Source organism: Macaca nemestrina, chromosome X (assembly GCF_043159975.1).
Source record: "Macaca nemestrina isolate mMacNem1 chromosome X, mMacNem.hap1, whole genome shotgun sequence".
NCBI classification, from domain to species: Eukaryota; Metazoa; Chordata; class Mammalia; order Primates; family Cercopithecidae; genus Macaca; species Macaca nemestrina.
In genome coordinates this window covers 112186445-112209198 of record NC_092145.1, presented here as the reverse complement: position 1 = coordinate 112209198, position 22754 = coordinate 112186445, and the positions used below count along the sequence as shown (strand labels likewise).

The following is a 22754-nucleotide window of genomic DNA, read 5'->3' as shown; positions in this document are numbered from 1 at the left end:
AATGGAAAGGTAAAATCAGCCCATGCATACTCTGATTTTGAAAGAATCTAAAGAGAAAATCAGAGCATGGTACTCTGAACTTGGAGTAGCCAATCCCAGGGGACGCTTTAGGCGGGAAAATCAGAGTCTCTGCCCTCGCTTTGAGAAGGTTCTGTCCCTGGAGCCTGGACTGAGAGACCCCACGTCAGCTTGGCTTGTCCCGCCTACTGTTCTGACTTCTAATTGGCCAGATGGAGTTCACTGACTGCCCTGATTGGTCCATCATCCTGGGGCAGTGACATCACAGAATATTTTCTCCTCCTCCAGCCACACTTTGTCGCCAACTGCTGCCGACCTCGCCACCACTGCTTTGTCTCTGAGGTAGGTTCTCTTGAAGGGACACCCTAGATGGGCCAATGGGGGCAGATAGAAAAGGAGGAAGCCTCCGTAGGGGCCTCAAGTGCTTGGGCTTCCCAAAATCTTGAGGACTGAAAGACAACTAATGCCTTTCAGGGCGATCATCATGGAGGAGCCTCCCGCCTCGGCCTCGCGCCTACAGGCCTGTGCCATCCCACCCCTGGAAATATTTTTTCATTTTTGTATTTTAGTAGAGACGGGGATTCGTTATGTCGGCCAGGCTGGCCTGGACTGCCTGGGCTCAAGTAATCCTCCCACCTCGGCCTCGGGACTACAGGCACGCACCACCCCGCCCTCACTAATAGTTTTTATTTTTCATTTTTTTTAGTAGAGACAGTTTCGCCATGTTGGCCAGGCTGGCCTCAACCACCTGGGCTCAAGCAGTCCTCCCGCCTCGGCCTCGGGACTACAGGCAGGCAGCAACCTGCTCCCACTAATATTTTCTATTTTTCATTTTTTTAGTGCAGATGGTTTCGCTATGTTTGCCAGGCTGGCCTCGACCACCTGGGCTTAAGCAATCCTTCCACCTTGGCCCTAGGACTACAGAAGTACACGACCCTTCCCACCCTTTTGTTTGGTTGGTTGGTTTTAGTAGAAACCGGATTTCACTATGTTGGCCAGGCTGGCCTCAACCTCCTGGGCTCAGGCAATCCTTGCACCTTGGCCTCAGGACTACAGATGTGTGCCATTCCACCCCTGCTAGTTTGTTGTTGTTATTGTTGTTGTTCTTTTTAGTAGAGACGTGGTTTCGCTATGTTGGCCAGGCTGGGCTTGACCTCCTGGCCTCAAGCCATCTTCCCACCTCGGCCTCAGAACTACAGGCAGGAACCACCTCGCCCATGCTGTTTTTTTTTTTGTTGTTGTTATTGTTATTAGTAGAAGTGGGGTTTTGCTATGTTAGCCAGGCTGGCCTCGACTTCCTGGGCTCAAGAGATCTCTTGCCTCAGCCTAGGGACTACAGGTGAGCACTACCCTGCCCCCACCAATACTTTTTATTTTATTTTATTTTTTTACTAGAGGGTTTTGCTAGGTTGGCTAGGCTGGTATCGACCTTGTGGGCTCAAGCGATCTGCCCCCCTTGGCCAGCCAAGGTGCTGAGATGTTACAGGCCTGTGCCACCACCCCCAGCTAATTTTTTTGCGTTTTTTTTTTCTTTTTTCTTTTTTTTTTTTTTTTGTAGAGATAGGGATTTTGCTATGTTTCCCAGGCTGATCTCAACCTCCTGGGCTCAAGCGATCTGCATGCCTCGGCCTCTCAAAATGCTGGGATTATAGCCATGAGCCACTGCGCCTGGCCGCTTGCTGCAACTTGAAATGCCCCACATTCTCTCTAAGGGATGGCGGGCTCTTGTAGTCTCGGAGATTCTAGCTCTCTTCCTTCTAAAAATTTACAGGTAACCCAGTAATAGCCTCTAAATCTGTTCATATTAGCGAAGGTCATTTCTCTTCAACGGAACAGAACCCCCCCCATCCCTCTGCCTGATCAGATCCATTACCAAAGAGACCGTGTTATCTCTGGGAGTCACTTCCCTTCCTTTATTGAATGAGTGGAGGCATCAGAATGCCCACACTCAATAAAATTACACAGTCACGTCCCTGCCTCCCCAACAAGGGTCTGTACATCTTTCAGGGTAAGCCTAGCTCCAGGGAAACTACTAACGACATTGGCTAACCCCCTCCCAAAGACTCAAGACTGCTTTGCCCATAGGAAACCTGTCATCCCAATCAATACTTCTCCCAGAAACTCCTGGCTCCCTGTTTTCATCCGACTACTCCCCATGTCCTTACTCAGGGACAGATAAGCTCCCAATGGAGAAAAGGAACAACTGATTCCAGGTGACTGAGTGTGGCCGGCCTTCACTGATTTCTCCCTCCACAGGACCAAAGGTCTCACACTGTTTCTCTTGCAGGTCAGACTGCTCCTGGTGCCATGAATGGAGACAACGCCTTTGCAAAGAGACCCAGGGATAATGCTAAAACATCAAAGAAGAGAAGCAAGGTGAGGTGATCTGGAGGGGGCATAGCAGTGGTCCAGGGAACAGAGTAGGGTGACCAAATTTCTGAGGAGGGGAGGACAGAGGTACTGGGAACAAGGAGCAGGGTCTCTGGGGAGATCTGGACCCTTGGGAGCCTCCCACCCTCACTCTGTCATCACCTAGAATCCCTGGAGACAAGTCTGTGACCCTGCACTACATTTGGCGACTCTCAGTCCATTCTGGAAGGTGGGAAGAGAGCCAGCCAGCAGCATTAAAGCCCTACTGTGTGCCATGGGAGAAGCTAGGGTAGGTCCCCCATGGTCTCTGAGTTAGCCATGGCATCAACCAGGACAGCTTATCATCCCCACTTCCCAGATCCAGCACAAGGAAGCAGCTCCAACTGAATGGCAGACATGCCTAGCTGAGTCACTGCCAAAATTCCTTTCTTTCTTTCTTTCTTTTTTTTTTTTTTTTGTAGGCCTTCGATGATATTGCCAAGTACTTCTCTAAGAAAGAGTGGGAAAAGATGAAATACTCGGAGAAAATCAGCTATGTGTACATGAAGAGAAACTATGAGGCCATGACTAAACTAGGTAACAGAAAGTTCTAGGAACAGACAAGTCTGGGGATACATGAGCATCACTTTTCCTGCCTAGGCTACTTCTTAGGCTGCAGAAAGCACCCCACATTTTCCTTTTGTGAAGGAAAAAATCACAAGGCAGCTTCTGGGTGTTCTGCTCTTCTGTATCCTGTCAGGGCTGAGGGCAGGGACTGACCATGGTGGAGCTTGTACCTGGACCCTGCACTTTTCTCTCCCTTAGGCGTCTGTTCTGATGAACCCAACTGTCTCTGTGGCATCACAGCACATCTCCCACCCTACCTTCCTCCTCTCGGCTTGGCTCTCTCTCTCTCTCTCTTTCTCTTTTAATTTTTTTTTTTTTTTTTTTTTTGAGCCAGACTCTCACTCTGTCACCTAGGCTAGAGTGTAGTAGCGCAATCATAGCTCAATGCAGCCTCGAACTCCTGGGCTTAAGCAATCCTTCTGCCCAGCCTATGGATTAGCTGAGCCTACAGGCACATGTCACCATGCCCAACTAATTTTATTTTATATTTTGTAGATATGGGAGTCTCTCTATGTTACCCAGGCTCATCTTGAACTCCCGGCCTCAAGCAATCCTCCCACCTCAGCCTCCCAAAGTGCTGGTACTACAGACATGAGCCACCATGTCAGGCCTAAGTTTGTGTCTTAAGGAATAAACATTTTGCTTCTTTCTAGGTTTCAATGTCACTCTCCCACCTTTCATGCATAATAAACAGGCCACAGACTTCCAGGGGAATGATTCTGATAATGACCGTAACCACAGGAATCAGGGTGAGTAGATGGGAAGTGGCTGGAAAGGTCTCCTGAAGCCCAATTGCTTTTCAACTCAGCTACTTGGGAAAGATCCTCTGGCATTTGTTCCCTCATACACATCTGAGTTGAGTGAAAAAAAAAAAATTGAATACAGAAAGTTAACTACAGAGGCCATTCATAAAATTCTTAAACATGCAAAACAGTAATATGTATTTTCATGGATAATAAGTTAATGGTAAATACATAAAAACATAAATGTGAATAAAAAGCCATCAAATTGAGGAGACTGGCTGTAAATGGAGAAGGAGGGGGCAGGGATTGGTGAGTGCTGCACAGACAGCTTCAGCCGTGACTTGTTGATAGTGTGTTTTGTTTTGTTTTTGTTTTTGTTTTGGACTGGAGATTCTCTCTTGTCACCCAGGCTGGAGTGCAGCGGCACAGCCTCAACCCACTACAACCTCTGCCTCCCAGGTTCAAGCGATTCTCCTGCCTCAACCTCCTGAGCAGCTGGGATTACAGGTGCCTGCCACCATGCCCACCTAATTTTTGTATTTTTAGTAGAGACAGGGTTTCACCATGTTGGCCAGGCTGGTCTCAAACTCCTGACCTCAGGTGATCCACCTGCCTCAGCCTCCAAAGTGCTGGGATTACAGCCGTGAACTACTGCACCCGGCCCGTTTATAGTGTTTCTAACATTCTGAATAAATAAATCAGATCTAACATAGTCATGGGGTAATGTTGAGATGGGACTGAACTCAACATTATTCCCCATTCTTTTCTGTGTGTTTGAAATATTTCCTTTTTAAAGGACATGCTGTTCTTGCTAAACATTGTTAATGAATCAAAGGACAGTTAAGAAAATTTTAAAAGTGAAAAAAAAAAAGAAAATGTTAAAAGTGTAGATCCGCCAAAAACTTCCAGAGATTGTTTCATTAACAGCATGTAGATACTGGATAAATATCTTAAGAGAGAGGGTGATGAACACATTGTGTAATAAAGAACACTGTTTCTCTGTACTTTATTAAAACCAAATAGTCTTCTCATTCCCAAACAACCCTAATTCTCCGTGATGAGCTTGGAAGTGAGTTTGAAAGAGTGATCCCTCATCCAACACAGAGAGCTTTCCCAATTGTCAGTGAGCAAAGATAACATAGGGTGAAAAAAAGACAGGTTCTTGGGTAGAGATCTTTGTACACTTCAGGACTATTAGGGGAACATATGTGTTTACTTGGTCTTCTGCTCTGACAATACAATCATAAGACAAGGTCAGAATGTCCAAACTGTCTCCAATAGACCTATTACTGCCCAAGTAAACAGGCCAGAATCTACCATCTCCCACATCACTATAAGAGATCTGAAAATCCAGTGCTTGAGCATCTGCCAAGTTTTTGACATTATAGGAGTGTCTTTTTACTGAAAATATTTCAGAACCACAGGACTAAATCATCCATGGTTCATTTCAAATTTAACAGCTTAATTGACATACTTATTGTATGTGCACTTCACCCATTTGAAGTGTACAGTGATTTTTAGTTGTTGCACATCTTGAGTGGATACAGTTCAGATTCCCAATCAATTTAATTATTTGGGAAAAAGTAAAAGATACGTAATGACATAAGATGAGACTGTGATGGGGTTTAACCCCCATTTGATAAACCATGAGATGGAAAATTCTGAATTGATGCCACAGATAAATGCACCAACCATGACTAAACATAATTCAGAAACAAATCTGAAATAACTCCTCAACAGTGAGTGGACTCATAACCCTCTGCTACAGAATGCCCTCATGTGACAGAAGTCTCTCTAGAGTTTGGAAATCTTTACCAACAAACAAAAATTCTGATGTATTCTCTTTCAGTTGGACGTCCTCAGATGACTTTTGGCAAGCTCCAGAGAATCATCCCGAAGGTGAGTATCTCTCAAATCTAAAGGACTAGAGAACCTTTGTCCCTTCATGGATGTGAACACTGGTAACAGTGAGAGCATATCAAAAATGCCCTCATTGCCTCCTTCTCCCCATGTCTATCACAACACCTGATGTAGCATCAACGGCTTGATAATACTAAGAGTTGTGATCCTTAATACTTCTTTTGTTTTCATACTGTCGCCAGATACTTTTTTAAGCAGTTCACGTGGATTAATTAATTTAATCCATAAGAAGACCTCTATGACGTTTCTGTTATTATCTCCAAATAGTAATGAATCACACACCTCAGTTGTCGTCCATATAAAATCCATGTTGTTGGCACAAATCTTCTAAGTTATCTGAGCTCCAGATTCCTGGTCCATGAAATGGAAGTAAAGAATCGTAGTTCGTGTTATAGATCATAATTATCAGCAAATTAATAATAAAATGAGGCTATCAGGGTACAGAGATGTTAAATAATTTTCCTGAGGTGCAGTGGCAGTGGTACTCTAATCTAGAGCTCCAAGCCATTTAAAGCTCATTCACATTTGTATTTGTTTATGAAGTTCAGATGTTGCTCACTAGGGCTTTACCCCATAAGGCCTGCTGGTGCTTCCATTGAGACACCCACTCTCGCAACGGGAAGGAGCAGCTGGCCCCTCCTCTATTACCGAGGCCGCTCACTCACATGGCTTAGGAATCGCTTTGACTGTTGGCCCCTCCTTGAGCTCCTTGAGGGCCTTGTCTGTACCTGGGGCATCTGGGAAGCCCCAGTCCCAGCCCAGGGGATCCCTCAGAGGCCCCTGAATGAGTGATTCCAGAAGTGCAGATTCAACTCTGGTTTAGATGGTAAAGGCATCTGGGAGTTGGGTTGCCAGTGTGGAGAACGAATTCAAAGAAGGATCCAGAAAGGTATTCATTGTTATTATTATTACATTTGAACAATCTTTACAAGCTCAGAGAGGACTTTCCCTTAGTCTGTTTTACATGTATTATTTACTATTTCATAAGTGAGGAAGCTGAGTAAACGGTAGCTTAAGGGCCAGGCATGGTGGCTCACGACTGTAATCCCAACACTTTAGGAGGCTGAGGTGGGCAGATCACGAGGTCAAGAGATTGAGACCATCCTGGCCAACATGGTGAAACCTCGTCTCTACTAAAAATATGAAACTTAGTGGGGCGTGGTAGCGTCTGCCTATAGTCCCAGCTACTCGGGAGGCTGAGGCAGGGGAATCGCTTGAACAGGGAGGGGGAGATTGCAGTGAGCCGAGATCGCACTACTGCACTCTAGCCTGGTGACACAGCGAGATTTTGTCCCCCTCCAAAAGAAGAAGAAAGCAGCTTAATATTGTTAGTCAGTAACACATCCCAATGTAACCAGAACTGATATGGGCACCACCTCACTGAATTCCACATTCAGTGTTGGCGGCTTGGTAGGGTGTTATGCCATATCTGGTACTGCTTTGTTTGCTGCCTAGATTAATTTCAGCAAATCATTTCTTTCCCTCTCCCTTCCCTGTATTCATCTCCCCACAATACCTTTCCCAGCAGTGTTTTGTCCCCTCTCTTATGTTTTTACATTTACTCTCCCAGCAGCTGTCTACAAGCTTACATGGGATCCCTTATATCTTATAAAAGCTCTTCCTTTCGTAGACCTTGAGAATTCGTAGAATGCTATTTTTCTCCAAAGCTTCTGTGTACCACATTCTCAATGACATGGAGATTTCTGATGTTTGCACCAGTGTCAGTCTTAAAAGAGTGTGAAGATAAGCATTCTAGCCCTGGAAACCCCATTCGTTTAGGCCATTCCTTTTGCTTCTGATCTCCCAGGTTTCTCTTATTTAGGTAAGTGTAACTCTGGCACCATTGTTGAGAACATTGATTAAGGTAATGCATGTGAAGACGCTTTGTAAGCTCAAAAGCACTATAGAAATGTGACTGATACTGTTTATCTGTGACCTTCACATTATAAAGATCATACCCAAGAAGCCAGCAGAGGAAGGAAATGATTCAAAGGGAGTGCCAGAAACATCTGACCCACAAAACGATGGGAAACAGCTGTGCCCCCCGGGAAACGCAAATACCTCTGAGAAGATTAACAAGAGATCTGGTAAGAGGAATCAATTCGGGAACAAGCCCTCTGGCTTCCCTGGCTATGTTCGGGTGTGTGGACTGAATATGTGACATGGATCCCAGACAAATCTGGTCCAGGCTGGGCTGAGGAGCTCGCCCAGCTCCAAATGAGACATTAGACATGACTTCCAGAGACACAGACTGGAGTTGTCATCCATATTAAAAAAGCCATGTGACTTGGGGCAAGTCTTCCAAATTTTCTCAATTCCAGATTCCTAGTCCATAAGATAGAAATAAAGAATCATAGTTCATAAATTGTTTGGAGGCGTTAAATTAAATCTAGAAGGCCTGATGACGTGAAAGGTGCTCAAGCAATTCTATCTGTGATTACCTGGGATCATATCTTACTCAGCTCAATGCCTGATACCCAATACAGGTGTACTTCAGAGATATTGCAGGTTCGGTTCCAGACCACTGCAATAAAGAGAGTCACACACATTGTTTTCCGTTTGTTTCACAGTGCATTAAGAACATTATGTTTACACTATAGTGTACTCTACTATGTGCAATAGCGTTATGTGTAAAAATGTACATACCTTAATTTTAAAATAATTCATTGTTAAAAAGTGCTAACAATCTTCTGAGCCTTCATTGAGTCACAACTTTTTGCTGGTGGAGAGTTTTGCCTCGGTGTTGATGGCTGCTGGCTGATCAAGGTGGTGATTGCTGAAGGGTGGAGTGTCTGTGGCAGGTTCTTGAACACAATGAAATCTGCCACATCGATTAGCTCTCCCTTTCATGAAAGATTTCTCTGTAGTATGTGATGCTATTGGATAGCTTTTACCCACATTAGAACTTCCTTCAAAGTTGGAGTGAATCCTCTCTAGCTGTGAAAGTTTTAGATGGCATCTTCTTCCAATAAAAAGGCTATTTTATCTATATTGAAAATCTGTTGTTTAGTGTAGCCACCTTCAGCAGTGATCTTAGCTAGATCTTCTGTATAACTTGCTGCAGCTTCTCCATCAGGGTTTGCTGCTTCTCCTTGCACTTTTATGTTATGGAGACGACTTCTTTCCTTAAACCTCATGAACCAACCTCTACTAGCTTCACACATTTCTTCTGCAGGTTCTTCACCTCTCTCAGCTTTCATGGACTTGAAGAGAGTTTTGGTGTTGCTCTGAATTAGACTTTGGCTTAAGGGAATGTTGTGGCTGGTTTCATCTTGTATCCTGATCACTCAAATTTCTCTATTTCAGCAGTAAGGCTGTTTTGCTTTCTTATTCTTCTATTCACTGGAGTGTTCGTATTATTATTTCCTTCAAGAACTTTTCCTTTGCAGTGTATACTATTATTTCCTTCAAGAACTTTTCATTTGCATACACAGCTTGGCTATTTGGTGCAAGAGGCCTAGCTTTCAGCCTGTCTTGGCTTTCAGCATGCCTTCCCCACTCAGCTTAGCCATTTCTGGCTTCTGATTTAAAGTGAGAGACATGCAACTCTTCCTTTCTTTGGAACACTTAGCAGCCATTGTAAGGTTGCTAATTGTCCTAATTTCAGTATTGCTGTGTCTCAGGGAATAGGTAAGCCCGAGAAAAGGAAGAGAGATGGGGAACAGCTCATCGCTGGAGCAGTCAGAACACACAACATTGATCGATTACGTTCGTCATCTTCTGTGGGCACAGTTCCTAGTACCCCCAAAACATTTATACACAACATCATGACTATAGTCAATAATAACTTAATTGTACATTTTAAAATAACTAAAAGGGTGTAACTGGATTGTTTGTAACACAAGGATGACTGCTTGACAGGATGGATACCCTATTTTCCATGATGTGATTATTACGCATTGCATGCGTGTATCAAAACATCTCACATACCCCATAAGTATAAACACCTACTGTGTACCCACAAGAATAAAAAACAAAAATTATTTTAAAAGACTAAGAAACAAAAAAATAATTGCAGTAATAACATCAAAGCTCACTGATGACAGATCACCATAACAGATAGAATAATAATGGAAAAGTGTAAAATTGGTGAGAATTCCCCCCAGAAAATTGCAGTATCTGCGAAGCACTATAAAAACGATGTGCCATAAAACAAGGTATGCCTGTGTGCCCTTAGCAAATACGGGCAGAATGAAAGGAGGTATGGGTGAATGTTCCCGTAAGTGAAGATGTTGGGAATCTAAACCTCACAACGGAAGGAGCCAGAAGCTAAAACTTTAATTGGCATTTGGTGTGTATTGGTGTGGGTCTAAGGTCTCAGCCTCTCTAAGCCAGAGAATGTGAAAAACTGGATAAAGAAGGCCCATGGGCACTTGGAAGCATGGAGGCATCTCCTGTTTTTGAGAAAAAAGAGCCTAACACTCTCCAATCTACCCAACCCTCATCTTCCAACTCTTCTCCATCATAGGACCCAAAAGGGGGAAACATGCCTGGACCCACAGACTGCGTGAGAGAAAGCAGCTGGTGATTTATGAAGAGATCAGCGACCCTGAGGAAGATGACGAGTAACTCCGTAAGTGAACCTTCGGCTCATCCCCCACATCCCTGCAGATGTGCTATTCTGTTACGGTACCGGTATGCCATCTTGTCACTTGTTCCCCAAATCATTCCCTTCTCATAATTTTCTGGGGTACATCATTGAGGCTGAATGCTGAGATTTCCCATGCTCTTTCTACTCCCTATCCTGTATATCCAGTGATCCTTCCTACACAGGATGCTGTGGACTCCCAAACCCCACGTCAGCCCTGATATGTGGGCCACATCTTCCTCTAGCCTAGGAATGGATAAACCAGGTGAGGAAGTCACTGTGGCATGAGCGGATGGTTCTGTTCGAGGAACCGTGGAAGGTGTGTGCAGGTCCCGAGGTAGGGCAGAATCAGAGTGTGCAGGTTCTACAGGTCAGGAGAAGTTGAGATTGAGTTATTGGGAATTGGGAACTCACTGTCACTTACCTTCCTTCTCTCTTCTCGCCTTAGCCTCGGGGATATGACACGTGCCCGTGATGAGAAGCAGAACGTGGTGACCTTTCACGAACATGGGCATGGCGGCGGACCCCTTGTCATCAGCTGTATAGCAAGTGAAAGCAAGTGTTCACAACAGTGAAAAATTGAGTGTCATTTTTCTTAGTGTTCCAAGACTTCGATGTTAGCATTTCCATTGTATTTTCTTACAGTGTGCCATTCTGTTAGATACTAGCGTTTTCATTGCTGAGCAAGACATATTAAATGCATATTTCGGTTTGTGTATCTATGCACCTATCTCAGAAAGCAAGTACAGCATAGAACAGCACTACCCTCCTTTCTCCCCAGATATGACTACTGAGGGCAGTTCTGAGTGTTTAATTTCAGATTTTTTCCTCTGCATTTACACATCACACACACGCGCACACACACACACACACACACACACACACACACACACACACACACACCAAGTACCAGTGAAAGCATCTCCCATCTGCTTTTCCCATTGCCATGCATCCCGGTCAAGCCCCCCTCACTGTGTTTCCTGTTCATCATGTACTTCCCTCATCCGATTTTCCTGTATCAGTCGCTGACAGTTAATAAACATTTGCAAACGTTCCCCAGTTGTTTGCTCCTCTCATTACTGTGCACACAGCTCTATGCACGTGTGTGAATATTTCTTTAGAAAAGATTCTTAGAAGTGGAATTGCTGCATCAAAGGAGTCATTTATTCAACAAAACCCTAATGAGTACTTACTCGTGCTGAGCGCTGTTCTAGGTGCTGGAGAGACATCAGGGAACAAGGCAGACAGATGTTCCTGACCACCATTCTAGAGGAGGATGTTTCCAGTTGTTGGCTGGTTTGTTTGTTTTTTCTAGGGATGGGGTCTTGCTCTCTCTAGGCTGGAGTGCAGTGGCATGATCATAGCTCAATGCCCCCTTGAACTCCTGGGCTCAAGCGATCCTCCCACCTTGGCCTCCTAAAGTGCTAGAATTCAGGCGTGAGCCACCGCGCCTGGCCTCTAGTTTTTATTTTGATAGAGACTATACACTTCGGTCCTGGAGCAGGATTCTGCAGCAGATGATTGGGCATCTTGGCCTTTGCGCTCTGAACGATTTTCGGGTTCAAAGCCTGGGACGGCCCATTTGGGAGTATGTGGGAGGAGACACAGATGAAATCATCATCTGGGGAATGTGGAGGAATGAGGAAGATATTTGCACGGTAGACCCTGTAATGGGCAGGGAATAGAAGAGTCCACTTAGTCTCCATGCAGGGGAGCAACGGTGGGAAATTCCCCTGGACAGAAGCATGAGACTGCCCATCAAGGGTCTCAGCAACCAAGGGCCTGGAGGCTGGAGTGGGGACGATGGTTTGGGAATGGGACAGTTCTTTCTCACAGGTACCACTGCACGGTGCAGAGGGGAAACAGTTGTGGGGAAGGGAAGGGCAGAGGGGAGTCCATTTTTGAACAAACCATTGTGTGTGAATGGAGGCATTAAGGTTCCATTTACACACAGCGGACTTGAAACATCAGACCCAGGTGGAGGTAGGATTAGAGCTGTTTTGGCAGTCCGTAGCCCATCACCTTGGCCTTCTGGTTCTCCCCAGCCTTTGAAGGAGGACACTATCATCATTATGCCTATACGACAGATGAGAAACGGAGTCCCAGACAGATGGTAGGTGTCTTGTCACAGGTCCCACAGCTGGCAGGTGCAGGAGGGGCTGAGTTTGGAGCTCACTGACTCTAGAAACATGAAGGAGGACAAGTGTGTGTGACGGAGGGAGGGAGAATTGAACAAGCCCAGGGTTCTGTCCCTAATCGCAAGGTAGAGGCTGTGGGTTAATTTACCCAAGACAACGAGTTCTCAGAGAGGGAGAGTGCAGGGAGGGAGAGGCAATCGTGGTCATAGTGGGGACAGTGGGAGACAGAGATATGCAGGGTGGGCAGAAGAAGGGCAGGCAAAGAAGCAGGGGAGATCCAAGGCAAAGTGTGAGCTGTCACAGCCACCAGAGGGACAGGGTGCCAGGAAGGAGGTTGTGGGGCTCCAGGAGCAGCAGAGGTTCCCCAGATCTGTGAGCATGCCCTGCCTGGCACTGCAGGAAGAGGTGGCTGCCACCCAGGTCAGTGTGGATGTACCTCTACCTGTGTCTCAGAGGAAACAAATTCTATTTTATCCCAACATGTTTCTGTATTACACAAATGTAACATTTGGCTACTAGATTTTGAGTGCCTTATCCTCCATGCAAATAGCAGAGAGGATACCCTAAAAGAGATACTGAAGGATTTGATTTTTCTTTCTCCCTGGGATGATAGGATCCATAAGCTGGGTCCCCCAGCCCACAAGACAGGTGCAAGGAAGGGTGGTCGGAAGATTGTGAGTCATGACAGGGAACATTTTTCCGTAGGTTCCTTGGGTATATAAAGCTCCCTACTATCTGTCTGTCATGGACAGATAAAGAGTGAATGTGGTCCCCTCTCCACAAATGTGTTTCTCTCCTTCATTATTTCTGTGAAGGGCTGAAGATACACAAGTCCTGATACATTACCTTTGAGACAGAGTCTTGCTCTGTCACCCAGGCTGGAGTGCAGTGGCGATATCTCGGCTCACTGCAACCTCTTCCTACCAAGTTCAAGCGATTCTCCTGCCTCAGCCTCCTGAATCGCTGGGAATACAGGCGCCTGCCACCATGCCCAGCTAATTTTTTGTATTTTTAGTAGAAACGGGGTTTCACTGTGTCAGCCAGGATGATCTCCTGACCTCACGATCTGCTGGCCTCAGCATCCCAGTGTTGGGATTACAGGCGTGAGCCAACGCACCCAGTGATGCATTACTTTTTTGTTTTTTTGTGTTTTTGTTTGTTTGTTTGTTTGTTTATTTTGAGACAAGATCACACTCTGTCTCCCAGGCTGGAGCACAGTTCTGCAGTTTCAGCACACTGCAGCTTCGATCTCCCAGGCTCAACAGATTCTCCCAGTTCAGCTTCCGAACTAGCTGGGACTACAGGCACACACCACCACACCCAGCTAGTTTTTGTATTTTCTATAGAGACAGGATCCCACTATGTTGCCCAGGCTGGTCTCTATGTACTGGCTTCAGGCAATCCTCCTGCCTCAGCCTCCCAAAGTGCTGGGATGACAAGTATAAGCCACCTCACCAGGCCTTCACTATCTTTAATGTACAATTATCAGAGTATCATCTTAGAGGCAAAAGTGGCTACTGCCAGCCAATCTGAGTGTGGTGTTGGAGGGGAATCTGGCTGATTCAGATGTTTCAAATGAACTTTTAAATTAACCTACCTGATGACTATCCTAAGGCCCTTTCTCACTCCATGTTTTTCTGATTCTGGGTTTGGAGTTTTCAGAAGCTTTGTTACAAAGAACATCTCCTGGCCGGACGCAGTGACTCACGCTGTAATCCCAGCACTTTGGGAGGCCAAGGAAGGCAGATCACTTGAGGTCAGGAATTCGAGACCAGCCTGGCCTACATTGCAAAACTCCTGTCTCTACTAAAAATACAAAAATTAGCCGGCCGTGGTGGTGGGCACCTGTGAATTTCAGTTACTGCAGGGGCTGAGGCAGGAGAATCACTTGAACCCGGGAGACAGAGCATGCAGTGAGCCGAGATCATGCCACTGCACTCCAGCCTGGGCGACAGAGTAAGTCTCTGTCTCAAAAAACAAACAGCATCTCTTGCCTACATTGATTTAAGCTATGGTCTTGTCTCCTTGGCTTTCTCTATCAGTCTGATCCCACCTACTCTATCTCCCAAGAATGCCTCCATATATCTGGTGGACCACTGACATGTTTTCTTATTTTCCTCTACTGTTAAGAATTGACCCTTGAAAACATTTTCTTCCCAGTTCGATGGAATGTTGAGTGGGGCACAGGATCTATCTGCTATCTTACTCCAATCATCTGTTTTAGATATTGTATGTATTTTTGTCACAATATGAGTGTAATTTTTCTCAATTTGGTTTCTAAATGGATAAGATTGGTATGTAGAAGCCCTATCTATTATTTTATGTATATAATATTTTGCTACCTGTCTGGGTGCAGCTTCCCCTGAATTTTGGCACAAGACTCAATCTGTTTTATTCTTCAAAAGAAAACTGACAGGCTGGGTGTGGTGGCTCACACCTGTAATCTCAGCACTTAGGGAGGCCGAGGCATGTGGATCACCTGAGGTCAGGATTTTGAGACCAGCCTGGCCAAGATGGTGAAACCCCATCTCTAATAAAAATACAAAAAAAAAATTAGCCAGGCATTGGTGGTGCATGCCTGTGGTCCCAGCTACTAGGGCAGCAGAGGCGGCAGGATCACTTGAACTCGGGAGGTGGAGATTGCAGTGAGCCAAAGTGGCACCATTGCATTTCAGTCTGGTGGACAGAAATTCTATCTCTAAATAAAAAGAAAAAGAAAAAAAGAAAATTCACTGCACAGGCAGTGGATAGTAATAAAAGGATAATTTATGGAAGATTTCATAGGGGAGACTGATGGAAATAAAGGAAGTATACATTTTACAGAGCTGAGTAGGTCACTGCAAAAATCACCAGAACTGCCTTTTTCTCCAAAAGTACTACCCATAAGCTATTCTACTACTGGTTCTTCTAGTCCTTTTCTCTATTCCAATTCCTCAAATTGTCCTTTTCCTTACTGGGATAATTTTCCTCTGCCCAGATCTGGGTCCTCCACAACACTTAACACTGTCTTCAAGTGTGTGAATTCCCATTGTTTTAGCTCAGGTTCCCAAGGAAACAGGCTATGGGCCACACAGGACACCTCTAGACAGACTATACTGAGAAACCATGCTTGGAACGGTGCATGGGGAGAGGAGAGGAGAGGGAATTTACATACCTGGCTCTCACTCATGGCTTTTTTTTTTTATTATTGGTCAAAATTTACCCCACAGGCACAAGCTCCCCCACACTTCTAGATTGCATCATCTGCCCCTTTGGCAGCTGTCTGGAAAGCCGGATCCCACACTTTGAAGTGTAGTGTTTCATACAATCCAAAAGTGGTAACAGAGGCCAGGTGTGGTGGCTCATGCCTGTAATCCCATCACTTTTGGAGGCCAAGGCAGGAAGATCATGAGGTCAGGAGTTCGAGACTAGCCTGGTGAGCATGGTGAAACCCCATCTCTACTAAAAATACAAAAATTAGCCCAGCACGGTGGCACGTTCTTGTAATCTCAGCTACTCGGGAGGCTGAGGCAGGAGAATCGCTTGGCCCTGGAAGGCAGAGGTTGCAGTGAGCTGAGATTCCACCACCGCACTTCAGCCTGGGCAACAGAGCAAGACTCCATCTGAAAAACAAAACGAAACAAAGCAAAACAAGCTATCAAAAGAGTGGCAGCCAAAACCAGAAAGTCCAGGCATGTAGCTAATTGGCCTGATTGTACAGCAGCAGGCAAGGGTGAAAACTAAATACTCCCAGGCAAGTCCTAAGTTCACCAAGTAATTGGAGTACCCATCTGTGCTAGTTAATTGCCCTTATCCAAAGGAAAAATAAAACTCATATCTCTATGACAAGCGGGTGCTTACAGGTTGGAGCAAGGCACCTAGGCTAAACTCCCCTGGTGACAGGGAGACAGGGACATCATCTTCCTCGACATTCACATTTCAAAGAGATGGTTCCAAGGCCCTCAAAAAAGACATTCCTAGGGGACGGGTGTGGTGGCTCACGCCTGTAATCCCAACATTTTGGGAGGCTGAGGCTGGAGGATCACTTGCGGCCTGGAGTTCAAGTTCAAGACATTCCTGGGTTCTAGGGCGGCCAGAGGCTTACAGATCAGAGGAAGAATTTACAAATACAAGTTTTCTGAAGGAAATGCTCTAGGGAAAGGGAAATGGGGAAAGGTCTCTTCTTCCCTTTTGGCCACAGGAAAATCTCAATTTTATGTGTAGTTACCCTACAATTTCCCCTTTTTGTTATTCTTTTACAGTAACATTTTAATTTTCTAATTATCTCCACTGCTGTTTATATCTTTCTCTGGGTACTTTATAGCCACCTAGATATCCAACAAGTCCATAGTAAGATGCGCAGCAAAGCAATTATCAAGATTATAATAGGATAATTATTTTTTTTCGGGACAGAGTTTCTCTCTTGTTGCCCAGGCTGGAGTGCAATGGTGTGATCTCGGCTCACTGCAACCTCTGTCTCCTGAGTTCAAGCGATTTTCCTTCCTCAGCCTCCCAAGTAGCTAGGATTACAGGCATCCACCACGAGGCCCAACTAATTTTGTAGTTTTTGTAGAGATCGGGTTTCACCATGTTAGCCAGGCTGGACTTGAACTCCTCACCCCAGGTGGTCCACCCACCTCGGCCTCCCAAAGTGTTAGGATTACAGACATGAGCCACCATGCCCAGTCTAGAATGAATTTTTAAATTCAGTGTAATACTCACCTTGTCAGGGGGCGGGGCAACCTTTAAACACATCATACTGGTTGATTGTGTCAAAGTCAAAATAAATTATAGAGACAAATCCCTAAATCAAATGCTCTATTCGGGAATCACAAAATTGCAATTCAGGGCATACACACGGACTAGGGTGGTCTTCAGTATGTGCCACAAACAAAGAGAAGTTGGAAGTTTTATTAGAAGGAAAAATGTTACATATTGTTTTGAAATGAGGCTCATTGGCCCTGGAGAAGCTGGTTCATTCTCACAATCAGCTTTCACATTCCCTCTTTTGATCAACATCTTTCTTTGAAAACCTCACTGATCAGCCATCTTAAAGTGAGGCTTCATTGTCACTCCATGCCAGGATGGACCTGGGCCGGTTGTCTTGGTCCCATGTCAAGGGAAAGGTAAGGGAATCAATGTCAGGGACATGGGCCACATTTGAGCCACAAAGAGGCCAGAAGGAAAAAAAAAATTCAGGCATGTTTGTCTGGAGTTCAGCATCAAGTTCCATCGTGTTAGTCCCATCAATATTAGCATTCATCCTAAAGCACTATGCCAACATTATCCTGTTGGGAGAACTGGCTGAACAAATATTAGACAGGCAACAAGAACAGAGCTCAGAGCTCATAATCCAAAAATAATTAGCCATCGTTTTATTTTATTTTATTTTATTTTGTTTTATTTTATTGTGATGGATTCTTGCTCTGTTGCCCAGGATGAAGTGCAGTGGCGTGATCCCGGTTCACTGCAACCTCCACCTCCTGGGTTCAAGAGAATCTCCTGCCTCCGCCTCTGGAGTAGCTGGGATTACAGGTGCTCACCACCACGCCGAGCTAATTTTTGTATTTTCAGTGGAGATGGGGTTTCACCATGTTGGCCAGGCTGGTCTTACACTCCTGACCTCAAGTGACTCACCTGCCTTGGCATCCCAAAGTGCTGGGATTACAGGCGTGAGCTACTGCACCCAGCTATAATTAGCAATAGTATAATAAATTTAGTTTGTACAATGGCTTTGAACCAAGATCCCAAGAGAAGTCAAAACACTATGGGGGAATTGAATGAGACCTCTTGCTGTCTTTGAGTAGCATTTTAGGACTGTGTTGAATTAAAGCAGAGTGCCAACTCTATAAAAGAGACCACTAGATGAATCAAAGTATTTGTGAGTTAGGTTCTGTCAAGTGCCTGTAATCCCAGCATTTTGGGAGGCCGAGGCTGGCAGATCACGAGGTCAGGAGATCGGGACCATCCTGGGTAACACAGTGAAATCCCACTTCTACTAAAATGCCACAAATTAGCTGGGGATGGTGTCACATGCCTGTAGTCCCAGCTACTCTTGAGGTTGAGGCAGGAGAATCACTTGAACCCGGGAAGCGGAGGTTGAAGTGAGCTGAGATCTTGCCACTGCACTCCAACCTTGGCGACAGAGTGAGACTATGTCTCAAAAAAAAAAAAAAATACAGTTTTATCTTATTGTATTTGTAAACCAAAAATAGCATCCCAAGCACCTCTCCTCCCCTTAACCATCTGAATGGACTTCCTCTTCAGCCAGGGCTCTTTTAAAATTAACCTGAGAGACTGTTTTAGGCCATGACAGGATGTGTGGGTCAGACATGCCTCATTATACCACTCTGGCATCAACATTAACACAGACTTAAATCTCATAAGAAACAGGTTATGACTTAGTCTCTCTGAAGCCTACTCCCTGAAGGCTTCCTCTGCAAATAAGAACTTGGGTCACCACAATCCTCTGTCTTAACCCAGACATTCCTTTCTGTTGATCCAGGGCATTTTTGTTTGTTTGTTTTTGTTTTGAGGCAGAGTCTGGATCTGTTTAATGCAATGGCGCGTTCTCAGCTCACTGTAACCTCTGTTTTCCAGATTCAAGGAATTCTCCTGTCTCAGCCTCCCAAGTAGCTGCAATTACAGGTGCCCGCCACCACACCCAGCTATTTTTGTGTGTGTGTCTTTAGTAGAGACAGGGTTTCACCATGTTGGCCAGGCTGGTCTCGAACTCCTGACCTCAGGTGATTCACCACCTTCAGCCTCCCAAAGTGCTGGGATTATAGGCGTGAGCCACAATGCCCAGCCCATCCTTGGTTTTTAGATAAACCCAACCAATTGTCAACCACAAAATTTTTATATCTGCCTATAACTGGAAGCCCCTGCTTCGAGTTGTCCTGCCTTTCTGGACCAAACCGAAGTATTACTTAAATGTATTTGACTGAGTCTCCATAAAATCTATAAAACCAAGCTGCACCCCAACCACCTTGGGCAACTCAGGACCTCCTGAGGCCGTGTCATCAGTCCTGGTCACTCCTATTTGGCTCAGAATAAATCTCTTCAAATGTTTTCCAGAGTTTGACTTTTTTCATCAGGAGACATCAGGAACAGAGCAGTTTCTGTTTTTAGTAATTTTATGGGAAAAAGTTGGATCTAGTCTAGTCTATAGGTAGATAACAAGAACTTGGCTGGGCGCAGTGGCTCACGCCTGTTATCCCACCATTTTGGGTGGCTGAGGCAGGTGGATCATGAGGTCAAGAGATCGAGACCATCTTGTCCAACATGGTGAAACACCATCTCTACAAAAAACACAAAAATTAGCTGGACATGGTGGCATGAGTCTGTAGTCCCAGCTACTCGGACGGCTGAGGCAGGAGAATTGCTTGAACGCGGGAGGCGGAGGTTGCAGTGAGCCAAGAGCTCGACACTGCACTCCTGCCTGGTGACAGAGCGAGACTCTGTCTCAAACAAACAAACAACAAAACAAAACAACAACAACAACTAAAACAAGAACTCAAACAATGCACACAGCTACAATCTCATACCTAGTCTATTAGAGCTTTTCTTCAGCAACATAATTTTTCTCTATATATTGATCACTTGGGAATCTCAGATTTAAAAACCTCTTGAGGATAGAAAGTGAAACCAAGGCCGACTTTAGATTTCACCTACATTCTTAAGGTTCCTGGGCCGCCAGAAAGTGACCGTTTTTATTTACCCACTGTAAAGCTAAAAACACTTGAAGTCAAGCATTCCATGCATTTTGATGAAAGCCTTGGTAATATAACCAATTTTTTTTTTTCTTTTTGAGATAGGGTCTTACTCTGTCACCCAGGCTGGTATGCAGTGGTGAGATCTCAGCTCACTGCAGCCTCCACCTCCTGGGTTCAAGCAATTCTCCTGCCTCAGCCTCCTGAGTAGCCAGGATTACAAATGTGTGCCGCCACTCAGTGCTACGTATTTTTGTATTTTTAGTAGAGATGTGGTTTCATCACGTTGGCCAGGCTGGTCTCAGACTCCTGACCTCAGATGATCCATGCGCCTCAGCCTCCCAAAGTGCTGGGATTATAGGTGTGAGCCACCATGCTCGGCCCTATAACCAATGTTTTTAATTGTATCCGACTATAAAGAGAGAGCAGATTTTTTTTTTTTCGTGTTTAAAAAAAAGTGGGCCGGTGCAATGACTCACACCTATAATCCCAGAAGGTTGGGAGAGCACTTGAGACCAGGAGTGCAAGATCAGCCTGGGCAACATAACTAGACCTCCATCTCTGAAAGAGAGAGAGAGAGAGAGAGAAAGAAAGAAAGAAAAAGAAACAAAGAAAGAAAGAGAGAGAGAGAGAGAAAGAAAGAAAGAAAGAAAGAAAGAAAGAAAGAAAGAAAGAAAGAAAGAAAGAAAGAAAGAAAGAAAGAAAAGAGAAAAGTAAACTATGGTTTTATTACTGCTTGCATGAGGTGGTAGGTGTGCTTGAGAGAAGAGAAGAGAGGAAAGGAGGGGAGGAGAGGGGAGGGCAGGGGAGGCAGGAGAGGGGAGGGGGAGGAGGGGCAGGGGAAAGAGGGAGTGGGGAGCTGCAGGCAGGAGGGAATAGTCTTATTACTACCTGCAGGCAGGGCCTGCATGAGGTGGTGGGTGTGCTGGGCCCAGGGGATGTGTGGGTTGTGAGGAGACGGTGATGGTGAGGCTGGAAGAAAAGGGGGTGGCTTGGAAACCAGGCTCAAGGGATCCTCAGATCCACTTCTTGGAATGGGCAGCCTTGAGAAAAGAGTCACGGTAAGCCACAGTCATGCCATCCATCAGATGCAGAAATTCTTGGAAATCTAGCTGCCCATCACTAGCGAGGTCCAGTTTCTTCATCATGTGGTCAAGGACACTGGGGCCCTCTGGTTTTTCGTGAAGGCATCCAGTTCTCTATTCATGAAGTTTGGGAACTCCATCTTGGAGTGCATGCTATTATAACCATCCTTTCCAGTCTATTTCTGGAAAACAGCAATCAGGGACTCTCTGTAGGCCTGGAGATTTTTGCCATGTTGTTGTTGAATGAGTCACCAAGAGCAGGTTTTTACTGGACCTGTGTAAATAACCATATTGCCATAAGAATATTTACAAATAGTTTTCGAATTCTGGAAGAATGGAGCAGAAAGAAAAAGCAAACGTTTCCATCTTAGTTTACAAAAGTATACTTTACCAAATTGTTATAAACTATAGATAGTTTAACAGAGAAAATTTTCTCTTTGTTTCATTTTTTTGAGAAAGTGTTGTGCCCTGTTGCACAGGCTAGAGTGCAGTGGTGCAAACACGGCTCCCTGCAACCTCTGCCTCCTGGCTGAAGTGATCCTCCCACCTCGGCCTCCCAAGTAGCTGGGACCACAGGCGCACACCACCATGCCCAGCTAATTGTTTTTTTTTTTTTTTTTTTTTTTGAGACAGGCTTTTGCCATGTTGCCCAGACTGGTCTTGAACTCCTGGGCTCATGCAATCCTCCTGCCTTAGCTTCCAAAGTGAGTCACCACATCCCACCAGAAAATTTTATTAAATGTGGAAAACCAAACATTTAAGTAAAAAACAAAGCTTTTTTTCCCCTTAATTTCTTTTAGAAACCAGGTCTCCTATGTTGCCCAGGTTTGTCTTGAAGTCCTGCGCTCAATGGATCCTCCTGTCTCAGCCCGAGAATGCTGGGATTACAGGTGTGAACCACTGTGCCAAGCCCAAGAATAAATAAAGTTTTAAATAGAGGTCATAAAAACATTATCAGTTATTTAGCCTCACGTAATTTTGTTCTGCTTGATCTTGATGGTCAGTTGCATGAAACCATCAGTTTTCATTAGAGTTTTGAAAAATAATTTATTTAGTTCATTGATCTGAAAGTTATTACAAATCTATATTCAATAGTACTTGTTAAAATCTTTTTTTATGAATCTGATTCTGGATGCCTTTAGAGAAGAATCAGCACTGTAGATGATAACGCTTAGAATAGTAATGATTAAGATCTGATGAAAGGTCCACAACTGAGAAAAAAATCAGTTATTTCTATTATATAGAACATTTTAAGATAACAACCAGAATCATGACTGATAGCGTCACACCAGGGCCATCAGAACTCTGTAAAATTTATATGATCTTCAGAACATTAATATCAATAACATATCTATATAAATGTAGATAGCAATTAGTGTTTTTTTTATTTGACATTGCTTTTCATATAATCTAACATATCAAATAAGCCTAATGAGAGACACATTCTTTGAGGCTCTCCAGGGGCCTCACTGGTAAAACTCAAAGTCAATTTCAGGTTAAAAAGATTTAAATTAGAATATGATTAGTCTGTTCAACAGCAATAGATAAATTAAAAAAGAATTGGATTTTGGGGAAGTTTGTCAAAGATGTTAAAA

General features: G+C 44.7%; 1 protein-coding gene across 1 annotated transcript; it reads left to right on the top strand.

Moving 5' to 3' along the window:
* The first annotated feature begins 214 nt into the window (after positions 1 to 214).
* On the top strand, positions 215 to 11290 carry LOC105493885 (putative protein SSX8). The gene is made up of 8 exons (XM_071089332.1): positions 215 to 360; positions 2306 to 2394; positions 2850 to 2964; positions 3648 to 3743; positions 5587 to 5636; positions 7609 to 7744; positions 10126 to 10230; positions 10694 to 11290. The coding sequence occupies exons 2-7, from the start codon at positions 2326 to 2328 to the stop codon at positions 10224 to 10226; spliced, it is 567 nt and encodes a 188-aa protein (XP_070945433.1). The 5' UTR covers positions 215 to 360; positions 2306 to 2325; the 3' UTR covers positions 10227 to 10230; positions 10694 to 11290.
* The last annotated feature ends 11464 nt before the right edge of the window (positions 11291 to 22754 follow it).

Bases quoted from the DNA above. Each gene is read 5' to 3' on its own strand.
- LOC105493885 (XM_071089332.1), top strand. From the start codon at position 2,326: ATGAATGGAGACAACGCCTTTGCAAAGAGACCCAGGGATAATGCTAAA. The intron at 2,395-2,849 runs GTGAGGTGATCT...TTTTTTTTGTAG, and splicing joins CATCAAAGAAGAGAAGCAAG to GCCTTCGATGATATTGCCAA. The intron at 7,745-10,125 runs GTAAGAGGAATC...TCTCCATCATAG, and splicing joins GAAGATTAACAAGAGATCTG to GACCCAAAAGGGGGAAACAT.